This window comes from Vombatus ursinus, unplaced genomic scaffold (assembly GCF_900497805.2).
Source record: "Vombatus ursinus unplaced genomic scaffold, bare-nosed wombat genome assembly UNPS02014807.1, whole genome shotgun sequence".
Classification (NCBI taxonomy): domain Eukaryota; kingdom Metazoa; phylum Chordata; class Mammalia; order Diprotodontia; family Vombatidae; genus Vombatus; species Vombatus ursinus.
The window spans coordinates 10,113,426-10,140,251 of NW_020954585.1; the positions used below are offsets into that span (position 1 = coordinate 10,113,426).

The window sequence follows — 26,826 nt, forward strand, 5'->3', positions numbered from 1 at the left end:
GCTCTGGAGGCAGGAAGCCCATGTGTCCATGCCTGGAGGCAGAGATCTTCTGATGGGACATGCTGTTGCTGCTGCCAAGGCAAAGTGGAAGCCCCACTTTACAGATAAGGAAACTGAAGCTCAGAGTGGTTAAGGGACCTGGCCCAAGGTCACACTAAGTTAGTGGCAGAGATAGAACTAAGGACCACGTTTGATGACCCAGTCCAGTATTCTTTCCACTCTGCTATTCTATTATGGGTGTGTTTTCAGGAGATTCCTTAAATTGCACAATTTTTTTCTAAGTAAGTTGTCTCTTGCCCCAAAATGAAGTCATTCAATTGACAAGCATTTATCAAGTGCTTACTATATGCAAGGCACTGTGCCAAGTGCTAGGAGTACAAATGCAAGTCTCCCCCCTCCCAAAAAAAGCCTTGTGGTATGTACATTGAGTAAGTCAACCTGCAATTCCACTTTTAAATCTCTCTGCTATTGACATGAAAATATGGGTGGGGAAGAATTATTTTTGTTCAATCATTTCAGTCACATTAGACTCTTCATGACCCCATTCGGGGTTTTCTTGGCAAAGATTCTGGAGTGATTTTCCATTTCCTACTCCAGCTCATTTTACAAATGAGGAAACTGAGGCAAACAGGGTTAAGTCACTTGCCCAGGGTGACACAGTTACTAAGTGTCTGAAGCCAGATTCAATTAAGATGAGTCTTCTTGACTCCAGGCCTAGCACTCTATCCATTGCACTATTTAGCTGCTCCTTACAAACCCAGCTACGGAAGAAGTAAAGGGACTTGTCTAAGGTAAGTTGGAGGTACAGCTAGAACTAGAACCTATTTAATTCCTGGGCTGATGGGTTTTTTTTTTTTTTTGTCCCAGAAAGGGTTTCTCAAAGCAACTCTGGAAAGGTACCGTTTTTTTTTTTTATCTCTGTACCGTCTTCTTTTCTCTCCAACCCCATCCCCAATCTAGTTCTCCCTGAGGTCCCAAAATACATCAATACTCAATCACCTATCACTATAGCCTATGGTGTTCTGTAGGTGCTGACTCCAGACACTGGGTAAAATGGCCCACACAATTCCTAGGGATCCCCCAATTAGGCACGATCCTCATTCTGGGACACGTTTTTCTCTCTCTCTTCCCCTCTCCTCCCCCTTAGTAAATCTACAAGGCTCAATCACATCATCTCCCCAAATGCTTGAGGAGAGGAGAGATACTCCTGGGAAGGGTAATTTCCTTTTATTGAGTGACTAGTAGTCCCTTAATGCTTGTTGATTGGTTAACATACTACAGGGTTTCTAATATTTTTCCTACCGAGCTCTCCTACTTCCCATCCTTAATGTTACCTCTCTCTCCCATGACAAGTCCCTACTCTTTAAGGTCCCATGCCTCTCACTCCTCGCCTCTCCTCCTGCTAACTTGGCCCAACAACCCCGAGATCTCGTATGCTTCGGTCGTCCGGACGCATGGCATTGACTCCGTACACCTAGATGTCTTCTGGAATCGAAGTTTGGGACTCCTGCTCCCTAAGCTGAGAGCCCGCCAAAAGTCGGTGCTGAAGTGCAGGCACTCCTCTGAATGCCCAGATCCAGTGCCCTCCCACTGCCTCTGTGACGTCAGTGGCCGGAACCTGGAATCCCAGCGGCTGGGAGGCTGGGCCGGGCCACAGCCCTAGTTGTCTCCTACTTTTCCTCCTTTTTCTCTTTTCTCCTCCATCTCCTCTTTCCAGTCGCGCGGCCATGAGTGACACTAGTTCGGCGAGCCGCCGGGACAGCCACAGAGACGGTAGGCAGAGGGGACAGGGGAGAACGGGGGCCTGGGCTGCACTGCAACATTTAGAATGAGCGTCTTGGGGTATTCCCCAGACCAGACTTGGGAGAATGGGCACCTCCCCTCCTCCCGCACCAGCTAGTTCCCAGGCCGGGGAGGAGACACAGGGAAGGGTGAGACCCCCGCCGAGGGCATTGCTTGAGTCAGGGACGGAGGAGTCTCCAGGGAAACTGTAGCTCCTCCAACTCTGTGCTTGCCTCTCGTGAATTTAAGAAGGGAGCAGGGAATCTTTCTGGACTCTCTACTGGCTGAACCCTCCAGGCGTCGGGAAGTTTGGGATCAATCTTGTAACTGAGCTGTTCCTCCCTTCTCAGGGTTCTCATTGGCCGAAAAACTTAGTTGAATGAAAACATCCATTTCCAGCTTGCAGCTAGGAGGCAGGCAGCATGGAGTAATTGAAAAGGAAATTGAATTGGGAATCGGAAGAACTAAATTCTCTGGTCTTAGCTCTCACATTTATACCTAAGTGTAATCTCAGTCAGACAAGTGACTAATTCTGGACCTGTTTACCCTATCCTGAAAATCCTCATTTATATAGAGCTTTTAAGTTTAAAGTGCTTTTTCTACCATGAGGAGGTTGGCTAGAATGATCAGAGGTGGCCAACTTGTCCACAAAAGCGTGTTTTGGTTTCAGAGGAGCACTTTCCCCAATACAAAATCTCCATATTGACAGAAAAGTTGTGGGAGGTTCCTGGGTAGCCACCTAACATTTTAAAATCTTGCTAGCCAAAAATAGTTACAAGAAATGTAGTATCTTATTTCGTTCTTAATTTGTAAGTTTATCTCTGCCCCAGTGAGAAAATTTTTCCCCTTACGTAAACTACTTACTCAAAATGACTAGAGATTGTCAATGGATGGACAGCAGTTCTGGGCAGCATGATTAAAAAAAAAATCCAAATATTGAAACATTACTAAATGATAGAGCAGTTGGTCAACAAGCATTTATTAAAGTGCTAACTGTGTGTCACGCACTGTGTTAAACTCTGGAGTTACAAAGAAAAGGAAAGTCCCCCTGGCTCTCAAGGAATTCACATTCTAATGGGGCAGACACAACATGTAAGTAACTATATGTTCATACAAGATATATTTGGAGTCCACCACTTTCCATGGGGTCCCGGGGGTGGGGGGTGGGGGGAATATTAGCAGCAGGAGAAGGGGAAAGGCCACCTGCAGAAGGTGGTGTATTAGTTAAGATTTGAAGGAAGCCCTGGATCCCAAAGCCCTGAGATAACATTGAGCTTTGTTCAACAAACCATTTCGAGTTTTTACTGGTTTTTATTATTCCTGCTACTGTTTAGGAAAATCCACTAATTTTATGGTAGAAGTGATTATGTTTTTGGTACTGTTCTGGCATTTCCCATGCACTGTGGAAAATAAGCAGTTAGAACAAATTTAAACATGATATTTAGAGATATTAGTATAGTGACCTGTCAAAACTTTTTACCTTAAATTTATTTTAGTGGATAAAACATTGACTCTGGTAATTTACTTGCTGTGTGATCATGGACAGTTCATCTCTTTTGAAGCTCAGTTTTTTCATCTTTAAAAGGTGATAATCATGAATGACCTGCTTCAGAGAGTTGGGAGGGGGAAGGGTAATGGAAGAGTTTTGTAGATCTTAAAACACTACAATGATGTAATATTATTATTAATATTATATTACAAATTACCTATAAAGCTTAACTCTTGCCAGACTTACTGTTATCACTGCTCATGTATAGGTGTGATTCACTAAGTGTATTTTGGAAAGAGGATATGTGTCTTCAGATATAGTATCTGCTCAGAATGTCCAAGAAATACCAAACCCTTCTGGTTAGGCATCACATATGTTTCCTAGCACTTAAAGTTTCCAAGAGGGCTTCTAGTCCTGTAGAACGAGGGTCCCCAATTTGATTTAGATCTCTGGTTACAGAAATTGTCTTTTGACTTCTCAAAAAAGAAGCAAAAAGAGAACTGGGCAAGAACTTCTCTGTAGGACTAGGGACCAAAAGAATATTTGGCTGTCCCTCACAGCTAACTACAAGCAAAAGTTAAATTGATTTAGAGCTGAAAAATACCTTAGATGTCAGGTCCTCTAATCCATTCCTCTCTTTTTCCAATGAGGGGCCATAGAACTTAAATGACTCTCATAGGTAGGATTGGAACACACTTCCTTTGGCCCCACATTCATGTCTCTTTTCCACAAAATCACACTACTCCATGTTTCCCTTTGCTTAGGCCACAAGAGGTTAACACCCCTGGATTGAAACTAACAGAATACAGTTTAAAAAAATAAATTGTATTGATAGTTTTTTCATTTCATATTATCTGTATATTCCAATGCATCCCTCTTCTTCCCAGAGTCACCCTACAAATGGAAGAATAAAAAAGAGGGAACAAACAGTTCAGCAAAAACACCATATTGTAAAAGTCTACCATTATATGTAGTTTCCTACACCAATAGTCACCCACCTCTGCAAAGAAGCTTGGGGAATGTCCCTTTTTATATCCATGTTCTGGGATCAAGGTTAATTGTTATAAATTTGGAAGCATTCCATATTTATTGTTTTATGGTTATTTTTTTCCATTTACATTGCTGTAATCATTGTGTACATTGTTTGCTAGATTCTACTTATTTCATTTTGCATAAATGAATTCATAGGAGTCTCCTTATGCTTCTCTGCTTCCATCATAGTCATCTTTTTGTACAACCCAGTCATATTTTGTTAAATTTTTGTACCACAACTTGTTTAGCCATTCCTGAATGTGCCGGTCGCGCCGTGCACTCTCCTCCTAACCGGAGCAGGCTGCCAAGGTCATACTTACCAGTCTTCAGAGCCCACCCAGATAAACATAGAGACGAGCTGATCGGGAGGTGCAAGCACTCGAACTTTATTCAGAGGCCATCACAGCAAGGCCAAGCAGGAAAGCAAGAGCAGGAGCAAGAGCAAGAGAGAGCGAGCTCCGACCCCTACCGCCCCTATATACCTTCCTAGCCCCTCCTCCTCAGCCCGCCTACCAGTGAATGATTGTAGGATCAGATACCGGAAGGGGATGTCTGGGGTTAGCACTGCACCAAGGGAGAGGACGTGACAAAGGAAGCTACACCTGGATACAGGAAGGGGACGTCTGGGGTTAGCGCTGCACAAAGGGAGAGGACTAGACAAAGGGAGCTCGTTCTCTGCCGTCCCACTCCCAAGTGGCACAGCCCCCTGCCTCAGGAGCACATGCTCCGGCTACTTCCCCGTATCCTGTTCCTACCCCAGTTCACCACAACTCCACATGGCACAGCCCCCTGCCTCGGGAGCGTAAGCTTCGGTTACTTCCTAATATCTTGTCCCTGCCCCATCTTCCCACAACCCTCACGTGACACGTAGCCAACATCAGACAATCCCTCACACCTGAACAGTTGGATCACAGCAAGAAATTTAAGAGAATGAAATGTATATTTCTGTTTAAAGGTTTCAAACTAGGTTCCAAACTCAATGACACAAATGGAGGGTCAAGTACAGAGTGGGGAGAACTGTATGATCTAGGTGGCCACAAGTAGATAAGAGTCAGGAAGACCTGAGTTCAAATCCATCTCCCTGGGCAAGTCACTCTGCTTCAGTTTCTTCAACTGTAAAATAACATATAATACCACCCAATTCACAGGGTAGAGATAATATTTGTAAAGTACTTAGCACAGTGCCTGGCACATGGTAAGCACTATATAAATGTTAGCCATGATGATGATGATGATGTTTGATTGGGTTGGACCTGCTGGAACAAGTCCTTTATGGAGAGAAGACCTGATTGTTGTGTAGGGGTGGTTTGAGAATAGCAAGTTCCACATAAATCAAGGGCATGACATTGCTTCCCGGAAAGCAGGTGCAATCTTAGGTTGCTTTAATAGGGATACAGTGTCCAGAACAAAAGAGGCATAGTCTTCTTGTAACCTTCACTGATCAGGTCACATCTACAATGTTATGTTCAGTTTTGGATGTCCCACATCTAGAGGAACACTAATTAAATGAAGCATGTCCAGAGAAGAGTGGCTAGGGTGACATGCAACTGAAAGGTCAAATGTTAGAGGTCTTAAAATGTTAGAAAGGTCATGAAGTGGTAATTTATTCTGGCAGAGCTATGATTAGTAAGAGAAAGTTTACAATAAGTCATATTATGGCAAAGGGTAAGTGAAATCTTTTTTTTAAAATGACTTTTACATTTTTTCTTAGTCTGTACTAAAACAACAATTAACAAGTATTTCTGAATTCAAATGAATTCTAGTTTATTGAAATTTCCAAACATAGTTGGGTGTTACAGTGGATAGAGTACTGGGCCTGGAGTCAAAAAGACTTGAGTTCAAATCTAGCCTCAGCTACTTACTAGCTGTTTGATGCTAGGCAAGTCATTTAACTTCTTTTTGCCTCAATATCTTCATCTGTAGAATGGGGATAATAATAGCACCTACCTCCAGAGTTGTTGTGAGAATCAAATAAGAAAATAGTTGCAAATCTTAAGTACAAGCTATTAAGTACTCTTAACTACTTATAGCTTTCCTTTTTTAAAAGAAATTTCTTTTTAAAAAAATTAGTACCTTGTTTAATTTCTTTCAATTTTATTTGCAGTTCCAAATTTTCTCTCACCCACCATTTTTATTTGTTTATATTTTTTTATTTATATTTTTTATATTTATACTTATTTCGTTTCTTTTCGTTTGTTTTGTTTTTTTGTTTTTCCGTGAGGCAGTCGAGGTTAAGTGACTTGCCCAGGGTCACATAGCTAAAATGTCAAGTGTCTGAGGCCGGATTTGAACTCAGGACCTCCCGACTCCAAGGCCAGAGCTCTATCCATTGCACCACCTAGCTGCCCCACTCTTCATCATTTCTTATAGCACAATAGTGTTTCGTCACATTTATATACTACATACCTTGTTTACCCATTCCACAATTGTTGGGCATTCCTTCAATTTCCAATTCTTTGCTACCACAAAAAGAGCTACTATTAATATTTTTGTAAATATGAGCCACTTTCCTCTTTCTTTGATCTCTTTGAGGTATAGACCTAGTAGTGGCATCACTGGGTCAAAGAATATACACAGTTCAATAACTTTTGGGGAATAGTTCCAAATTGCTTTCCATAGTGGTTGGACTAGTTCACAGCTCCATTAACAGTATATTAGTGTACCTATTTTCCCACATTCCCTCCAGCATTTGTTATTTTCCTTTTTTGACATCCTAGACAATATGTTGGGTATGAGTGGTACCTCAGAATTATTTTAATTTTGCAATTCTTTAATTATTAGTGATTTGTAGGATTTTTTTCATATGGCTATTGGTAGCTTTGATTTTTTTTTCTCTGAAAATTGCCTATTTATATCATTTGACCATTTATCAATTGGTGTATAGCTTTTATTCTTGCAAATCAGTTCCCTATATATCTGAGAAATTAGACCTTTATCAGAGAAACTTGCTACAAAGACTTTACCTCATTTTCTGGCTTTTCTTCTACTTTTAGCTATGTTAGTTTTGTTTGTAAAAAAATTTTAATTTTATGCTATCAAAATGATCCATTTGACTTCTTGTGAGTCTATCTCTTGATTAGTCATGAACTTTTCCCCTATGCATAGATCTGACAGGTAATTTCTTCCATGTTTCACTAATTTGCTTATTTCTAAGTTTTTTGTAAGTTATTTATTTCTAAGTTATCTTAGTATGTGGCATGAGATAGTGGTCTATGCCTAGTTTCTGACAGACTATTTTCCAGTTTTCCCAATGGCTTTTTGTCAGATAATTCTTGTACAAGTAGTTGGGATCTTTGGGTTTATCTAATACTAGGTTACTGTGCTCATTTGCTTCTGTATATTGTATAAATAATCTGTTCTACTGATCAACTTCTCTATTTCTTACCCAGTACCAAATTGCTTTGATGATTATAGCTTTGTGTGGTAGTTTGAAATGTAGTACTGCTAGTCTCCTTTCACATTTTAAAAATTGATTCTCTTTTGTTCTTGCAGATGAATTTTGTTATGATTTTTTTCTAGCTCTGTAAAGTAACTTTGGTAATTTGGTTGGTATGAAATTGAACAAGTAAATTAATTTAGGTAGCATTGTCATTTTTATTTTTGGCTCAGTCCACCCAAGAGCAATTAATATTTCTCCAGTTTTTTTTAGATCTGTCCTTATTTGTGTGAAGAGTGTTTTGTAATTATTTATGTTCATATAATTCTCAGCAGGTAGATTCCCAAGTATTTTATGCCACATGTAGTTATTTTAAATGGATTTCTCTTTCTATCTCTACTTGCTGGGTTTTGTTGGTAATATATATATACACATGCTAATGATTTGTGTGGGTTTATTTTATATCTTCCAACTCTGCTAAAGTTGTTAATTGTTTTAATTAGCTTTTTAGTTGACTCTAGGGTTCTCTGCAAAGTGTGATAGGTTTGTTTTCTCATTTTTCATGCTTATACTTCAGGGTCTTTTTCTTGACTTATTACTATCGCAAGCATATATTTGAATATACAGTATTACAATATTGAATAGTAATGGTGATAATGGAAATCCTCCATTCACCCCTAATCTTATTGGAAAGGGTTATCCCCATTACAGATAATGCTTACTCTTGGTTTAAGATAGATACTACTTATCATTCTAAGGAAAACTCCATTCATCCTTGTGCTTTCTAAAGTGTTTTTTTTTAACAGAAATGGAAGGTGTATTTCGTTAAATGCTTTTTCTGCATCTATTAAAATAATATATTTTGTTATTGATATAGTCAGTTATGTTTATAGTTTTCCTACCACCCTGCATTCCTGGTATAAATCCAGTCTGGTTGTAGTGTGCAGTCTGAGAGGTTGAGACCCCTCAGAGACTGGAGTACAGGACGGGGTCATCTGGAATGAATTCACAGACTCAAGCACTCTTTAAGTCAAGTTGGCAAAAAAGTTTATCGTTACCCTTCTCAGTGGGCAAGGATTCTTAAGGAACCTGAGAGACTGAGTATGTAGCTAGGGTTTATATGGAAAAGGGCATGGAAAAGGAATGCCGACAATACTGATTAGGTAATTTAAAGGTCCAGGTGTCTTTGGGAGCTATGGATGGGAAAGTGTAGGGAGTATACCAGACAGGGAGGGAGATGTCAGAGGCATAGATCTTGGGAATCTAGCAGGAGGAAGAGTCCCTGGACCAGCCAGGGACAAAACTCCTTGTACCAGATTAGAGAATGCTCTGCAACAAGAGAAAGTTTTCTCACAAGACAGGAGCTTACTAAGGAATTGGGAAGCTTCCAGAGACATGATCTTAGGGCTTAGGCCTGAGCAGCCCAGCACTCTCTCACCCAGCTTTGTATAGCTGCAACAGGGAGAGAGATAAGGGTCTTGCTGGGGCCCACTCATGAGTAATTGCTAGGCAAAGTGTCCTTGGGCTGGGGAGAAATTGTCAGACACAGTGTTTCTGAGACTAGGGAGAAATTGAGGTCCCAAGTACAAGCACAAGCACCCAAACACAAGCACCCAAGCACCCCATCAGTAGTATATGATTTTTGTAAATAAGTTGCTGTTATTTCCTTGATAGCAGCTTAGGTGATGCAGTGAACTAAACATTTAACTTGGAGCAGGGAAGACTAGAGTTCAAATCCATCCTCAAACACTCACTAGCTGTGTGACACTGGGCAAGTCACTTAAATTCAGTCTGTCTCACTTTCTTCATCTGTAAAATGGGGAACCTGATAGCATCTACTTCCCGGGGTAAGAATTAAATAAGATAATATTTATGAAGCACTTTGCAAAGCTTAAAGCACTATTATTGTTACTTGTCTCAATAGTGCTTAGAATAGTCACTAGAACATAGCACTTAATTTTTTTAATCATTCAGGAAAATGCACTATCAAAACTATGACTCACGATTAGTTGGAATAGAATTTTTTTGTTTCCATTTTTTCCAAGGCCACAGACTGGAATGCAGTAGAATATTATAAGTCTAGTAATCTTGAATTATTAAAAAGAAAAACAAATGAAATAACTTTGTTCTGCCTGCAAGGTGGGGGGAGGTAGTAGAAAGGAGGAGTTGAAATCTTGAGATTTTGAGAGTAGTGAAGCTTTATGCCACTAGCAAGGAATGAGACAATGTGAGGTTTCCAGTTCCTGGGTCCATGATCACTAAGGTTAATAAGGACATTTTGTCCTTTTTCATACAGATTAAATCCATGCCCCATGGTCTAACTATGTTAAATAAGGGTTAAATTGAAATTCATATTAAGAGCTTGTTTTTGTCCTGAAGCTGTGTAATTTTTCATACTTACCTGCTACTCCACCCAGCTGAGTCAACTTCCTCTCTTGAAGCCTTTTAATCTTCCTCTCTGTTTAAAGAGAATCTAGCCATTTTCCTCCCTTTTGCAGCCCTATTCCACGTGGCTGTTTAACTCAATCAGATGGTTGCCAATCCCACCATTTTCCCTCATGAGGGAGGTGATTTTTTTCTGACTAGGTTCTGGGTCAGTCTCGACACAGCTCCTTGACCTTTTTTCTTTTGTTCTTAACCAGTAGTTTGTAGAGTGAGGTGGGGGGCGGGGGAAGAGTGGGGAGTGTGTGGGTGTGGGTGGATTAGTTTTGCTCAGCACCTGGAAACTCAGATTAAGCTCAGCAAGTTTTCTTGTTCTTTTTGTTTATTTTTTTTCTCCCAGGACATGAAGAGCAAGAGGATCAAAGAGAGGAAATAAATTTTCAATATTGTAACCTTTGTTGTAACCTAGCTACTTTTTACAGACCATTGTTTCTATCTGAGGCCATCCAACATTGAGCACAAGCCAGGTCCGTTACAGAATGAGGTGCTAAAATTAACTGACAGGAGAATCCTGACCTTATAAAAGTAATACATCAGTCTAATCTGTTATCTACAAGATGTGTACATACACATTATTTTAAAAAAAGTTTAGTATTTATTTTTCCTGTTACATGTAAAAACAATTTTAACATTCATTTTTAAAACTTTTGAGTTCCAAATTCTCTCCCTTTGTCTCCCCCCCCCATTGAGAGGGCAAGCAATTCAATATAGGTTATATATATGTAGTTATGCAAAACACTTCCATAATAGTCATGTTGTGAAAGACTAAGTATATTTCCCTTCATCCTATCCTGCCCCCTCCCACACCATTTATTCTATTCTCTCTCTTCTTTCACCCTTTCCCTCCTCAAAAGTGTTTTGCTTCTGACTATGCCCTCCCCCAATCTGCTCTTCCTTCTATCATCCTCCTTCTCTTACACCCTTCCCCTCCTACTTTCCTGTAGGGTAAGAGATTTCCATACCCAATTGAGTATGTATGTTATTCCCTCTTTGAGACAATTCTGATGACAGTAAAGTTCACTCAATCCCTCTCACCTCCCCCTCTTCCCCTCCACTGTAAAAGCTTTTTCTTGCCTCTTTTATGTAAGATAATTTACCCATTCTACCTCTCCCTTTCTCTTTCTCCCAGTACATTCCTCTCACAACCCTTAATTTTATTTTTTAGATATCATCCCTTCATATTCAACCAACTGTGCCCTGTCTATCTATATTCCTTCTAACTACCCTAATAGTAAGAAAGATCTTATGAGTTACAAATATCATCTTTCCATGTAGGAATGTAAACAGTTTAACTTTAATGAGTCACTTATGATTTCTTTTTCCTGTTTACCTTTTCATGCTTCTCTTGAGTCTTGTATTTGAAAGTCAAATTTAGCTCTGATCTTTTCTCAAGAATGCATGAAATTCCTTTATCTCATTGAATGCCCATTTTTTCCTCTGAAGGATATATTCAGTTTTGCTGGGTAGGTGATTCTTGGTTGTAATCCTAGCTCCTTTGCCCTCCAAAATATCATATTCCAAGCCGTCTAATCCTTAAATGTAGAGGAAGCTGCTAAATCTTGGATTATCCTGATTGTGGCTCCGCAATACTTGAATTGTTTCTTTCTGACTGCTTACAATGTTTTCTCTTTGACCTAAGAACTCTGGAATTTGTCTATAATATTTCTGGGAGTATTCCTTTTGGGATCTCTTTCAGGAGGTGATCAGTGGAGTCTTTCAATTTCTATTTTACCCTCTGGTTCTAGAATATGAGGGCTGTTTTCCTTGATAATTTCTTGAAAGATGATGTCTGGGCTCTTTTTTTAATCATGGATTTCATGTAGTCCAATAATTTTAGGATTATCTCTCCTGGATCCATTTTCCAGGTCAGTTGTTTTTCCAATGAGATATTTCACATTGTCTTCTATTTTTTTGGTTTTATTTTATAATTTCTTGATTTCTTATAAAGTCATTAGCTTCCATTTGCTCCATTCTAATTTTTAAGGAATCATTTTCTTCAGTGAGCTTTTGGAACTCCTTTTTCATTTGGCCAATTCTGCTTTTTAAGGCATTCCTCTCCTCATCGGCTTTTTGGACCTTCTTTTGCCATTTGTTCTAGCCTATTTTTTAAGGTGTTATTTTCTTCAGGATTTTTTGGACCTCCTTTAGCAAGTAGTCGACTCATTTTTCATGATTTTTTTGCATCACTGTCATTTCTCTTCCCAATTTTTCCTCTACTTATTTGATTTTCACAAATTTTTTTGAGCTCTTCCATGGCCTGAGACCAATTCATATTTTTTTTGGAGGCTTTGGATGTAAGAGCTTTGACTTTGTTGTCTTCTTCTGATTGTGTGTTTTGATCATCCTTGTCACCGAAGTAAATTTCTATAGTTAAGAGTATTTTTTTTCCATTTTTTGTTCATTTTCCCAGGCTATTACTTGACTTTTTAACTCTTTGTTAAAGTAGGCCTTTGCTTCTAGTGTGGAGGGCAAACTGTCCCAAACTTCAGGAGTTTTGTGTAGCTATTTTCAGAGCTACTTCTAGGGATCTGTAAGTTTTCAGTTCTTCCAAGGTGGTATGATCAAAGGAGAAGTGTTTACTCCTCTCTTGGCCTGTGCTCTGCTTTGTGAATGACCACAATCATTTTTTTTGTGTGTGAGGCAATTGGTGTTAAGTGACTTGCCCAGAGTCATACAGCTAGTGAGTGTTATGTGTCTGAGGCTAGATTTGAACTCAGGTCCTCCTGACTCCAGGGCTGGTGCTCTACCCACTGCACCACCTAGCTGCCCTCACAAGCACTCTTTTCTGCCCTAAAACTGTGAGAAGGGTCCCCTCTCTATTGCTGCCACAAGCTCTGCTATGCCAGTACTCCTCCAGGACTGCCACCCAGGACTGTGACCCAAATTCAAGTATGGGCAAAGCAATAGAGTTCTGCCTCAGTGCTAGCAAAGAGACCCTGTAATCTCCTTCTGACCAGTTTTTCAATCCCCTTACCATCTGTGATCTGGGAGCTCTGAAAGCAACCACAGCTACCGCTGCTGCTGACCCATTCACTCCCAAGGCCTGCTCCTGGTTTGCTGGGGCTGGGGCTATGCTGGTGCAGCCTGTGCTGGATTGCACTCCTCTCTCACCCTCTCAGACTATTCCTGCTGAACTTTTAAGTTGTATTTGGTGTCTGTGGGCTGAGAAGTCTGAAACTCACCACTGCTACCAGTGATTCTGAGACCTGCTCCAGGTTTGCTGGGGCCCAGTCTATGCTGGCATAGCTTGCACTGGACTGCACTCTTCTTACAGCCTGGTGCAACACACCTTTTCTGTATATTTTAGGTTGTCTTGGGCTGGAAATTTATTTCACTCTGTGTTTTTAATGGGTTCTACTGCTCTAGAATTTGTTTAGAGTCATTTTTAAAGTTATTTAGAAGGGTTTGGGGAGAGCTCAGGCGAGTCCCTACCTTTACTTGGCTCCACCCCTGCACATACACATTATTGATAATAATCCTTTAAACAATGGCCAGTTGTTGAATTGAGTATAGGAAAAAGGAGAGTGGGGTGCAAAAGAGCAGAGTTTTAAAATCAGACCCAGAGAGTATAGGAGATGGAGAAAAAAGGGAAAGGAGAGGGAAAAATCTGTTTTATTATCTTCATTCTCTCTACTTCCAGGTAGTCCTGTATCTTTCTTAGCTATTAAATACTTCAAAGTGCTTATAATTTGCCTCTTAAAAAAAAAAGAACTTTCTAACAGCTATCAATAATCAATTAACATTTTAAAATATCTACCATGTTCCAGGCACTATGCTAAGTGCTGGAGATACAAAAAAAGGGCAAAAGACAGCCCCTGCCCTCAAGGAGCTTGTAATCTAATGGGGGAGAAAACGGGCAAACAAATATATACAAAATGTACTATATACATGATAAATAGGAAATAACTAAGGTGCTAAAATTAAGAAGGGTTTGGGAAAACTTCCTGTAGAAGGTGAGATTTTAGTTGGGAATCAAAGGAAGTTAGAGAGGTCAGTAGTTGGAGTTGAACAGGGAGAGCATTCCAGCTATGGGAAAAACACCAAAGAAAATGCTCACAGGATAAGATTCTAGGGTCTAGAGCTGGAGGGGACTCTAGAGATCTTCTCGTCTTTGACTTTTGTATGTGTCATGGATCCCTTGGGCAGCTGCAACCATAAAGCCTTTTGACCCAAACTCAGGTCACAGTCTAATAGGGGAGAAACTATGCAAACAAATATGTGCAAACAAACTATGTACAGGATAAATAGGAAATAATTCATAGAAGGAAGGCATTAGAAATAAGAGAGTCAGGGAAAGCTTCCTGTAGAAGATGGCATTTTAGTTGGGACTTGAAGAAAGCTAAGGGAGCTCAGTAGGCAGAATTGAGGAGGAACAGGGATGGGTACCGTCAGGGAAAATGCCTGGAGCTGAGAGAGGGAGTGTCTTATTTGTGGAATAGTCAGGAGGCCAGTGTCAGTGAATCAAAGAATATGTGTTCGAGAGTAAGGTAGACTAGAAAGGTAGGAGGGGGATAGGTTATGAAGGGCTTCGAATGCCAAATAGAGTACTTTGTATTTGCTCGTGGAGGTAATAGGAAGCCATTGGAGTTTATTGAATGGGAATGGAGTGGTGGTGGTGGTGGTGGCGGTGGTGTTGGTGTGTATGTGCAACATGATATGTCCAAAACTATCTAAAATTCTCAAGAAGGGCCATCTGCACCATTTGCCTCTATTTCCCCACCTTCTACTCAGTCTTCTTGCCATCTGTCTTCAGATTCCACCACTCTACTGAACCTATAAGGATACTCTGTTAGTTTTTTTAAATTTAAGTTTATAGTTTCCTTTTTAAAAATAATATTTTATTTTCCCCTCAATTACATGTAAAAGCAAATTTTAATTTTATTTTTAAAGTTTTGAATTCCAAATTCTATCCCTCCCTCCCTGAGACGGTAAGTAGTCTGGCATATGTTACATATGGCAATCGTGTAAAACTTTTCTGGATTTGTCATTTTGTACAAGAAAATTTAGAAAAGAAGGAAGAAAGAAAGAAGTAAGGAAGGAAAAAAAGAAAGGTAGCATGCTTTGGTCTGTATGTAGACAACAACACTTCTTTTTCTGGAAGCAGATTTTTCATCACAAGTCCTTTGGGATTGTCTTGAATTACCTCAACATATTGCTAAGAATAGCTAAGTTATTCACAGTTTTTCATTATCCAAAATTGCTGTTACTGTATACAATGTAATGGTTCTGCTTACTTCACTTTGTATCAGTTCACATAAGTCTTTCCAGTTTTTTTCTGAGATCATCCTGCTTTTCATTTTTCATAGCACATTAATATTCTGTTACAGTCATATACCACTACTTGTTCAACCATTCCTCAATTGTTGGGCATCCCCTCAATTTCCAATTCTTAGCCACTATAAAAAAGAGCTGCTATAAATATTTTTGTACAAATAGGATCTTTTCCATTTTTTTCTCCTCTCTTTGCGATGTAGTCCTAGTAGTGGTATTGCTGGATCAAAGAGTTTACACAGCTTTATACCTCTTTGGCCATCCTCATGGCTAAATTCATTCATTCAATAAGCAACTACTACAGGGAAGATATTAGATTCTGGAGATGTGAAGACAAGAACGATATGACAGCTTTTTCTTATCACTCATAGGGATAAAGATATATTGCAGAGGAAAGAATGGTGAATTCAGAGTCAGGGACTGTGTTTAAATCCCCTTTTTGCTAATTGCTACCTGTATGATATTGGTAAAGTTTTTTAAGCTCTCTCAGCCTGAAAGGAGTTGGACTAGATGCCTTATGAGCTAGACTGAAGAATAGCCTAAGAATGAATGTTAGTATTCCAGTTCTGTGGGTGACCTATAACCAACTTTTCATTATAATGGGATAGAGTCAGGAGACTTGGATTCTAGTCTCAGCTCTGCTACTAATCCAATGTATGATCTTGGATTTAACCCCCTCTGGGCCTCAGTTTCCTCATCTGTCAATCAGACATAATGATATTGGCTTTACCTCAATAATCCTATTGTTGGAGAATATACTCTGACAGTGTAACAAAAAATTAAAGAGTGAGCTCTCTGTTTAAATATTTTCAAAGTTGAATTATTTATCATTTAAAACACACACACACACACACACACACACACGAACTGAAAGCTGTTTAAGTGTCCAACAGTGGAGGAACAGTTAAATAAATTGTGGTACATTCATGTATAATGTAATTAAGACCAACAAGTGTGAGGAATATAAAGAATGAACCTTAAAGACCATGTGGTCCAAACTTCTCATCTTTAAGAGTATGAAATGAGAGAGACTAAATGACTTACCCAACACCTCCAACCAATGTGTTTTCCTTTAAGTGTATATTATCCTTTAAGAAATATAGAATTTGAAACATAAAATATTATGATTTTTCTTTTATTATAGCTATTGTTCACCCCAGGCTAACTTTAAGGATCTCTTTGTCTCTTTCCCCTACCAAACAGATGTTCAGGAAAATGAAAACTCACTTTTAATAATAGCTTGAAACATGAGGAAGGTCAATCTGTTGTTAAAATGCCATTTCATGTCATTTCAAAGGCAAAAACAAACTTTACCAAGTGCTTACTTACTGTGTGCTCAGCACAGGGCTTCTTATTCTTTGCTTTGATCAGAGTTCTTAATTCCTTCAACTTTGTTTTTCTTTACAGTGTTTACAATGTTATACCTATTATAGACATTGTTATTCTGGTTCTGCTTTCTCTCCTGTACATTAATTTATGCAAGCTTTCCTAGGCTTCTCTGAATCTATCCCTCTTGCGCTCTCTCTCGCTTTCTCTCTCTTTCTCTCTCTGTATATACACACACACACATATATATAGCAAGATAGTATTTCATTACATTCATAGAGCATCTATTTCTTCATGCATTTCTCAATTGATGGGTACCCCTTTTATGTCTAGTTCTTTGCTATGAGAGAAAGATGCTTCCATAAATGCTTTTCTATGGGTGGGTCCTTTTCCTCATTCTCAGATCTCGTTGAGGTACAAGCCCAGTTGTGATATTGCTGGGTCTCAGTTAAGTGACTTTTGGGGTAGAGTTCCAAATTGCTTTCTGGAATGCTTAGACAAATTCACATTTCCACCAACAGTGCATTGTTGTGCCTGTCCTCTTAAAGCTTCTCCATCAGTTATCATTTTCTTTTTCTGTCACCTTTGCCAATGTAATGAGCGTAAAGCAGAACTTCAGAGTTAATTAGCATTTTTCCTATTATTGATTTGGAGCGTATTTCATATGGTTGCTGGTAGCTTGCATTTTTTAAACTGCCTTTATATCCTTTTTCTATTTATCTTTTGTGGAATGGACTCAAATGCTTTTGTCAAATTGTCAAAATTCACTTTAATTTTCATTTCCCTACTTTGGGAGAGAAGGGATGGTCATGGTTTTGGAGATTGTGGGAGAATGTAATGTCAGAAACCAGGCAACCCTAATCAACTCCAAGAAAAGTTAATGGTGTAGTTGAAAGAGGTTTGGACTTAGATGTGAGATGATCTCGCTTGTAATTACAGCTCTATTACTAACTTTAAAAAAAGGTACATTGATATATTTTATTTCAACACATAAAGACTTCCAGTATGTTCCCAGTTGAATCCTCCACAATATGTAATACCTGTACACTCTTACTTTTTATGTGATCCTGGGTAAACTACTTAAGCACTCTGGTCTCCACAGTCTTCATCTGAAAAGCAGGATAGTCAAATTAATTAACATTTATCAAGTGCCCTATATACGCCAGGCACTGTGCTAAGTGCTAGGGATACAAATAAAGGCAAAAACTTCCCTGCCTTCAAGGAGATCCCAGTCTAATTGGGGAGACAATATACAAACAACAAGCTATATTCACATTTAATTGGAGATATCCAACAGAGAGAAGGCACTAACATTAAAGCGGATCAGGAAAAGCTGCTTCTTTTTTTTTTTTGGTGAGGCAGTTGGGGTTAAGTGACTTGCCCAGGGTCACACAGCTAGTGTTATGTGTCTGAGGTCGGATTTGAACTCAGGTTCTCATGACTCCAAGGCTGGTGTTCTAGCCACTGAGCCACCTACCTGCCCCTAGCAAAAGCTTCTTGTAGAAGGAAAAGTATTTTGTTTTTTTCCTTTTATAACAGAAACACTGAAGGATTCCCTATGTTGTCTTTTGCAGTGAAATTTGGAGAGGGAAAGCTATCTGTATGTCTATAATGGAGAAAATAGGCAGCATGGCCGTTGAGTAGATCCTGCTTCCTGTGTAAAGACTTCTCTTCTTTGTTAACAAAGCTCTTTTGTTTCATGAGATGTAGGGAAGTAACTGCTTGTCCTCAGAGCATGACCGCATTATGGAGCAAGCTGGGGCCCCTTTTTTTTGTAGCTAAGGGACCAGAGAGAACACAATTCACTTCTGTGTGTGTGTCATGCCAGGCAACAGTGCCAGCTGGTAAATGACTTGTGTCTCAATGTGCCAGCTAAAAGAAAGCTTAGTGCACGGACCTTCAGAAAAGAGTCCCTAAGACTATAGTTGATCCATGACTGTGATTTTAAATGGTAATAACAGCTAGCAACATGTATTTATCTACTTCTTTTTGCTTTCCAAAATGGTTTCATACATATTATCTCAATTAATCTTTTAAAAAATTGTTGTATTGATATTTTTTACCCCTTTAACTTTCCAGTAACACTTCTCCCAACAATCTTTTGCCCTCTTACTCCAAATGAACCCTCCTTTGTAACAAAGAGATACAATTAGGTAAAACAAACTGACCTAGAGTCGGACCAAATATGCCTCATTTTGAACATACATGTGGGCCACCACTTGTCAGATGAAAGGAAGAAGGTATGATTTCATCATCTATACTCTGGAGTAAAGGTTGGTCAATGTATTGATCCAGGTTCTGATTTTTAGTATTGCTTTCTTTTACATCATGTGGTCATTACTCTGCTTAATTTACATCAGCTTGTGAAAGTCTTCCCAAGTTTCTCGGAAGTCAATAAATAGGCAAGAATTAATTATCTTTATTTGACAGATGAGAAAGAAATGAGGTTAAGTGCCTTGTTCAGGGTTACATAGGTAGGCAAAGAGCCTGGATACCACATGAAGTCTTATGGGATGCAGTATGGTATAGATAGCCTTTCTGGAGACTTAGATTTGAAACATTCCTCAAGACCATTAACTGTGTAATCATGGGGAAAGTAGATATCTTTTAGAGCTTCAGTCTCATCAATAAAATGGGCATAATAATACTTTTAAAACTTCTCCTATGGGATGGTCAAGAAAAGCACTTAGCAAGCTTTAAAGTATTTTACAACGTCACAAAATGAGTTATTGTAAGTCTCAAACTCCACCAGTAGACTATCACAATTCTGCAAGGCGATACTGTGTACAGAAAATAAATCTATCTACTGTAAGTGAGTTTACTGCTCCTTCCATCCCAATAAGCAAATTAAATGAGATCAATATGATTTTGTCATTGATTCAAGGAAGTGATTTTTTTTTCAAGACTGGTTATGGTATATGATAAGACCCCCAATTTCCTCCTTAGATAGTACAGCATAGAGCAGTGGGTAGAGGGCTAGAGGTAGAGTCAGGAAGACCTGGGTTCAAATCCTGCTCAAATATTTACTAGATATATGACCCTAGACAAGTCAATTAGTCTCTTTGAACCTAGTTTCCTCATCTATAAAATGGGGATGATAAGCACCTAGGGTTGTTGGGAGGACCAAATGACATCATGAATGAAAAATGCTTTGTAAATTACAGCATCATATAAGTACTAGCTGTTACTGTTGTTATTATTGCTACTTCCACAAGTGATTTTATTATTTCTTCCTTTCCAATAAACTAGTTAAATGAGATCAATATGACTTTGCCACTGACCTAAGGAAGTGAATTTTACAAGGCTTGTTATGGTGTATTAGCTACTACATTGCAAACTTTGTTGTTATTATTGTTGTTGTTGTTCAGTCGTATCCAACTCCCATTTGGGGTTTTCTTGGCAAAGATAGTGGAGTGGTTTGCCATCTCCTCCACTTCATTTTACAGATGAGGGAAACTGAAGCAAATAAGGGGTTAAGTGACTTGTCCAGGGTCACATAACCAGTAAGTGTCTGAGGCCAGATTCAAACTGAAAAAGATGAGTCTTCCTGACTCCAGGCCCTCCATTCTATCCCCTGTATTACCTAGCTGCCCTTTACAGATGAGGAAACTGAGGCAAATGGGGTTAAGTGACCTGCCCAGGGTCACACAGCTAGTAAATGTCTGAGGCCAAATTTGATCTCAGGAAGATGAGTGCCACCTATCCACAGTGCCACCTAGCTGCCCCATTATTTTATTATGATGATGCCATAGGTGTTACTTTCCATTTGATACTGATGTTTTCTCTTCCTTTGTGTTTGCACAGACAACTCAGATTCCAGCGTCTTTACTTCAATGACTGTGAGCTTCCTTCAAGAGCTGCCCAGTTACAGGTCCCTTGTTCGGAGGAGGGCCACCATACTTGGGAGGGATAAATCAGGAGGCACTTTGCTGAAGCCAGCCAGCTCTGAAAACAGGTCTTATTTGGAAGCAGGAAGATCAGAGAAGGAACACCTTGGGAGCCAGTCCATAAGAAAATATGCATTGAATATCTCTGAGAAGAGGAGACTAAGGTTTGGTCCATAGTGATTTTTCAGGTTCATGCAGAACATGTTAATAAATAGTATCATGGGGTGTGAAGATTCATTCAACAAATATTCATTGAGTTCCTACTACAAGTATAAGACATGGATCCTGCTTTTAGGAACCAGTCAGCATTTATTAAGCACCTATTCTGTCAGGCTGTACCCAATGCTTAGCAGAATTTAAATTCCTTGAGGGTAGGGACTTTTTGCTTTTTTTCTTGGAATACAGTAAATGCCTAATAAATGGTTCCTTCCTTGATGGATTGATAAGTACTGGAGTTACACATTTTAAAAAGGAAAGTATTTATCCTCTTTAGGAGCTAACATTTTATCAGAAGAGAAAACATGTACCTATATAAGTCTATACTAGTATTTATATAGCTATTTCAAATTTGCAAAGCACTCTTACGATATTATTATATAGCACTTAAAGGCTGCAAAACGATTTATAAATATTTTCTCATTTGATCTTCACGACAACCCTGGGAGGTAGGTGATATTATTATCCTTATTTTATAGATGAAGAAACTGAGGCAAATAGGTTAAGGGACTTGGCCCAGCTAGTAAGTGACTGAAGTTAGATTTGAACTCAAATCTTCCTGACTCCAAGTCCAGTGCTCTATCCACTGTACCACCTAACTGTATTTGGAGATTTCTATAAATTTGATTTCATTCTGTTCTTGTCTGAATGCAGAAATAGTTGTTAATTGTTGTTTTAGTATGGAATAAGAAAAAATTTAAAAATCATTAAAAAAAAGTGTCTGAGATCAGATTTGAACTCAGGTCTGCCTGATTCCAGGTGTACTCTATCTTCCATGCTACCTAGCTGCCTAAGGGATTAATTTTTAATGTTTAAAATATTATAAATATTTAACATATAATGTATTTTGATGCATTTATTTAATATCTATTTTGATAAACTCTAGAATTTATTCTTTTCATATTGAATAGGGTTAGTGTAAGGTTTACTGGCATCCAAGGGGTATAACAACTGAAAAAGTTTGGAAACCCTGATCTAGTCCAGTACCTTCATTTCACAGATGAAGAAACTAAGGCCCAAAGAGGTGATATGACTTTGCCAAGGTCACATGGTAGTAAGTGATAAGGCAAAGATTTGAACCCCAATCTTCCAGCTTCAAATTGGAGGCTCCTTCCAAAATGAAGGCTCCTTCCAAGAGCTGTACTGCTTCCTCCTTGACATTCCTGTGATTTACTTTTGTGCCTGCATGTCTCTGTGTATGTGTTATTCCTTTGTCTGAAATGCTCCCTTCTCTACTTCTGGCTGTTGGAACTTTGCCCATTATTTAAATTTCAACTCTTTAATGACTATAATAATAATAATGCTAATATAGCAGCATTTAAATAGTGCTTTAAGATTTGCAAAGCTCTTTACAAACATCTCATCCTCACAACAATGCTGTGAAATAGGTACTATTATTATCCCTATTTTATTGTTGAGGAAACTGAGGCAGTCAGCAGTTAAGTGACTTGCTCAGGGTTATACAGCTATTAAATGTCAGAGAAGAGATTTGAACTCAGGTCTTTGCTCAGCACTAGATGACTCTTTGTGGAAGCTTTCCCAGAATCTCCAGTTCAATAATCATCTTTCCCCTTTGGCCCTCAAAGCACTTTTTGCTTGTGCCTATCTATCTACTTTCCATATATTTTTTGTTCTGTCATTATTGGTGTACCTTATATGCCCCACATAGAATGTAAACCCCATTAGGACAATGGCTTACTAAAATTTTGTATCTCACCTAGCGCAGTGTTCGGTATGCAGTAGATATGTATTGAATTGAATTGAAGAGCTTCTTCCTATTATTGAGTAATAATAATATTATTAAGGCAGTTTGGTGACATAGGGGATAGAGTGCTGGGCCTGGAGTCCAGAAGATCTGAGTTCAGATTTAGCCTCTGACACTTACTAGTTGTATGACCCTGGGCAAATCACTTAACTTCTGTTTGCCTCAGTTTCCTCATTGGTAAAATGGTGATAATAACAGAACCTACCTCATAGTTGTTGTGAGAATCAAGTGAGATATTTATAAAAAGCTTTTGTTATAGTATCTGGCACTTAATAAATGCTTATTCCCTCCCTTCCCTTTTGAAAAGATTCCATTTTGTAAGGGGCCCAATGAAACAAGCCTGAGATTCTGAAGTGGGAGAATCCTGGCTGGATGCTGCTGGAACCACTGGTAATGGACAAGGCAGTGGTCTTTGATGAGGTGTGAGCTCTGGACTCCTCCCTTCCTCCTCCCCTCTTCGAACTTCCCCTGAACTTTCCCACATGTCCCAGTCCTTGGCATTCACCTGAGGCATTGGCTCATCCCAGCATGATCCTTTCAACTGTCCTTTCCTTGTGGCTCTGACCCAGCTCCAATCTTCAATTCTGTTACCTCTAACCCAGCCCATCCCTTCATGGTCTGTTACCTCTGGACTTCTACTGGGTTATTTCCTACCCTTAATCCCATCTAGACCCATTCTCTGTTACCTCCAGGTCACCACAGCCTATCAGATCCAATCCAAAACTACCCACAAATCTTTTTTCCTATAAAAAAGGTCAGTCTTATCTACCAAGGGCACAGGTTCTTAAAAATCCCACCTGCTTCTATTAACGAAATACTAAACCTTTTCTCTGACCGAAAGAAGGCTTGAGTCGAATTCTTTCAAGGTAGGACCTGTACCTTTTGCCCTTGAGTTTTGGGGTTCCCAGCACCCCTAGACTGCAACAGTCTTCTCTCTTAGTTTTCCCCAACTTTAACATCCTATTCCAGCTTGGGATAAAGTTTCTTTAAATATCAAGAGAGTATGCTTAGATGTCAGAATATTTGGTAGTTTTTTAGCTTTTTTTTTTTTATACCCTCATAACTTTTCTTACCTCTTTTCTTGCTCTTCGTGAAGAGCAAGAATCCTGAGAAATTATTTTTTTTATTCTTATGGTACTTGAGTTTGAAAGAATCTAGATAGCCAAAGTTATATAGCATCTTTAACATAGCTATTGGGCTTCTATGCATCATGGCAGATTTGGACTCTCTAAAAGTTCAAATCAATTGTTTGTAAATAAATATACTGTGGTACTTTTATTTGGGTAGGGAGCAGTGTTTAATTCTTATGACCTGGGATCATTTTTCAGCTTTAATATCTAGGAGGTAGGAGGAAAAGCTAATTTACTCCATATGCTTAAAGATCACTTAAAGAAACGATCTAGTTGTTGAGGTTCAGAAGTTTAGGGGTGCTGGGACCCCAAATCACGACATACGGGTACTGCTCAAATAAGTTCGACCCAAGCCTTCTTTTAGTTGAAGACAAGGTTTTTTAGAACATCGATGGAGGGGAGGAGGGGAGTGAGATTTTAAAGACTCTGTCATATTGGCCCGACTCTTAAGGAATCTAAACATTTGATTAAGGGTGGGAAGTGGGGGGGGGGCATAGTAAGGTAACACAATAGAGGGCTAGGCTAGGTTAAGTGTAACAGAGAATTGGAAGATTGGGCATAGGCAATAATGAAAGGCCAGTTGATAGAATTATAATCTCAGGCAAACGCCAGAGATTTGGCTTTGTGGGAAAGTCCAGGGCTTTTCCTTTTTTGGGTCCAGATCCCAAAGACATGGTCTTTTCCTTTCTGGGGTTCAGATCCCATCCCCATCATAGTCATGCTAGGTAGCTCCATTAGCTGTTTTCTTAGAGAAGAGGTGAGGCTTGAGTTAACAATTGACAGTTTTTGGAAAATTGTAAAAGGTTGTTTCATTTTGAAACAAAGTGGGGAATCTCTGATCCGCAGTCTGGATTTGGCCCCTAGCTTAATTCGGGAATTAACAGGAGATAATCTGTTTTATGCTTATAATTATGAAAATCAAAAAGGGCTTTGAAAGACTTTAGTGGCATTATCTGAAAAGACCATAATGTGGGGGAGATTCCTGAATTGGTCTATCTCTCTCTCAGCCATGTCGCTCTGTGTCCTGTTACATAGGTTCTTATCTTCTTTCTGTTTTCCTCTTGTATTTTCCATTCTTTCTACTTTTGTTTTTTTCTGTTTTTGTTTTTAAAATTTTTCCTTTCTCTCTGAGTTTTCTTCTGTGTCTTGATGTTTTTACCTTTGAGAATTAAAATACCTTTTGCTGCTAAACAAATTCCTTTATTGATAGGGGGTCATCAGGAGCTTAGGTGGATTTAGCTGTTTAGCTCCATAGACAAACTAAGAATGTTAGATACTGAATACTAAGTAAAGCCAGGTCAGTCATCTGACATATAGGTGGGTAGATAAGCAGGTTCTTCTTGTTTTTGGCTTTTATGAAGATGCCAAAAAAAGCTCCAGTTCTATTGAGATACCTTACTTTTCTATAAAGAAGCTTCCTTAAAGCAAAGATTAAGAACATGAATTGTAAACCAAATATAGAAGAACACATTGGAATCTAATAGAGCAAAGTTTCTAACTTGGAGTTTGTGATCTTAAAATATATATATATATATTTTTGATAACTATTTAAACAAATTTGGTTTCCTTTGTAATCTTATGTATTTTATGCATTTAAAAACACTATTCTGAGAAGGGGTCCATAGGCTTCACCAGAGTGCCAAAGGGTTCCATGACACAAAAATAGAGTAAAAATCTCTGCTCTAGATCTTCTGATAAGCTATAATTGTTTGTCTCTTGGCATGCAACTTACGTCTAGGGTTGGCTCTCTAGTCCCATCTTGATTTTCTTTTAGCTCACAAGTTTCTTTTTCCCACCACTTCTTTTTTTTTTAAAGGAAGGATGAGATCAGCCTGAGAATCAAAGTTAACCTCTTAAGTCTCTTTTGACCCAGACTCTAGCTACATTTCCCTTAATACAAGCTGAGACATTGTCTTATACATCATTATATTACCACATATGCCTTGCATATAATGGGCATTCAGTAAATATTTGTTGAATGAATGAATGAAAGAAAATGTCCAGTCTTGTCCTTGTGATTCATTTATTACCCAGAAGTTTCTGACATCTTGGCATTTCTAATAGGATTTCAGATATTCCAGCCTGTTTCAGGTGCCCTAATTTTTGTTAGTACTGTCTCACCAGCTGGAATGGATTTGAGCCAGTTTAAACATTGAAAAAATTGCTACCTCTGTTTGCCTTAGGAAAAGAAGTTGGGCTATATTCCTGCATAATACCATCTTACCTGGAAATAGTGTTCTTAAGGGTAAAAATTACACAGATTTTTGTGTCCTCTAGCTATTCCTCAGATACAGATATTAGTTCAAAGTTATGTAATCTTGCTGTTATATTGTTACTGTTTTTATTAACTTAGGGAAATTCAGGAGGCCCAGGTCAAATATTTATCCGAATGGGACCAGTGGAAGCAGTACAGCACCAAGTCATGGAAAAGATTTATTGAAGAGGCCAAGGAGCTGGCTTCCCACTTGGAACTGTGGAAAAATGACATTCGCAGCATAGAGGGTATTGATGTGTCGTGTATGGTTGAATAGCACTGCTCATGGAATTTTTATTCAGAAAGTAAATGTTGGGAGGTAGACGGCAGGTTCTCACTGGGAATTTTTTGGGGGAGTGATCTGCTTCTTTCTTTAATTTTCAGATACATACATACATACATACGTACCTAAATATGTATATGTACATACTTGCTCACTCATCTATCCATCCATCCACTTATTTATTTATTTTCATAAGCATTTATCTCTCTCACTTATTCCCTCTCTCCTCCTCCCATGAGAAAGAAAAAGAAAACCCTCATTATAAACATATAGCTCAGAAAAACAAATTCCTTCATTGTCAATGTCTAAAAATATATCTTATTCTGCATTTTAAACATAGCACTTTTTCCTTTTCTTTTTTTAATTTAATTTTTAATTTTCAGTTCCAAATTCTCTCCTTCTACTATCCCTTCCCCCACTCCTTGAGAAGGCAAAAAATATGATACTCATTATACATATGAAATTATGTGAGACATGGTAGCCATATTGGTTCCCCACCACCAAAAAAAAAATGAGGGGAGGGAGAGAGAGAGAGAGAGAGAGAGAGAGAGAGAGAGAGAGAGAGAGAGAGAG

The 26,826-nt window shown here is 38.8% G+C and overlaps 1 protein-coding gene across 4 annotated transcripts in view; it reads left to right on the plus strand.

Moving 5' to 3' along the window:
- The first annotated feature begins 1,624 nt into the window (after positions 1 to 1,624).
- Positions 1,625 to 26,826, plus strand: part of LOC114051935 (transmembrane channel-like protein 7) — a 71,169-nt gene continuing 45,967 nt past the window's right edge. For 3 of the 4 annotated variants that reach the window (XR_003570198.1, XM_027874354.1, XM_027874357.1), the window contains exons 1-3: positions 1,625 to 1,773; positions 20,523 to 20,769; positions 26,070 to 26,218. Coding sequence is in view for 2 of the 4 variants with exons in the window: in XM_027874354.1 (XP_027730155.1) it covers positions 1,728 to 1,773; positions 20,523 to 20,769; positions 26,070 to 26,218 (442 nt within the window). In the remaining 2 variants the exon portion in view is untranslated. Of the gene's footprint in view, positions 1,774 to 20,522; positions 20,770 to 26,069; positions 26,219 to 26,826 lie in introns of those variants that run through there. The other variant, XM_027874358.1, reaches the window with a different exon arrangement.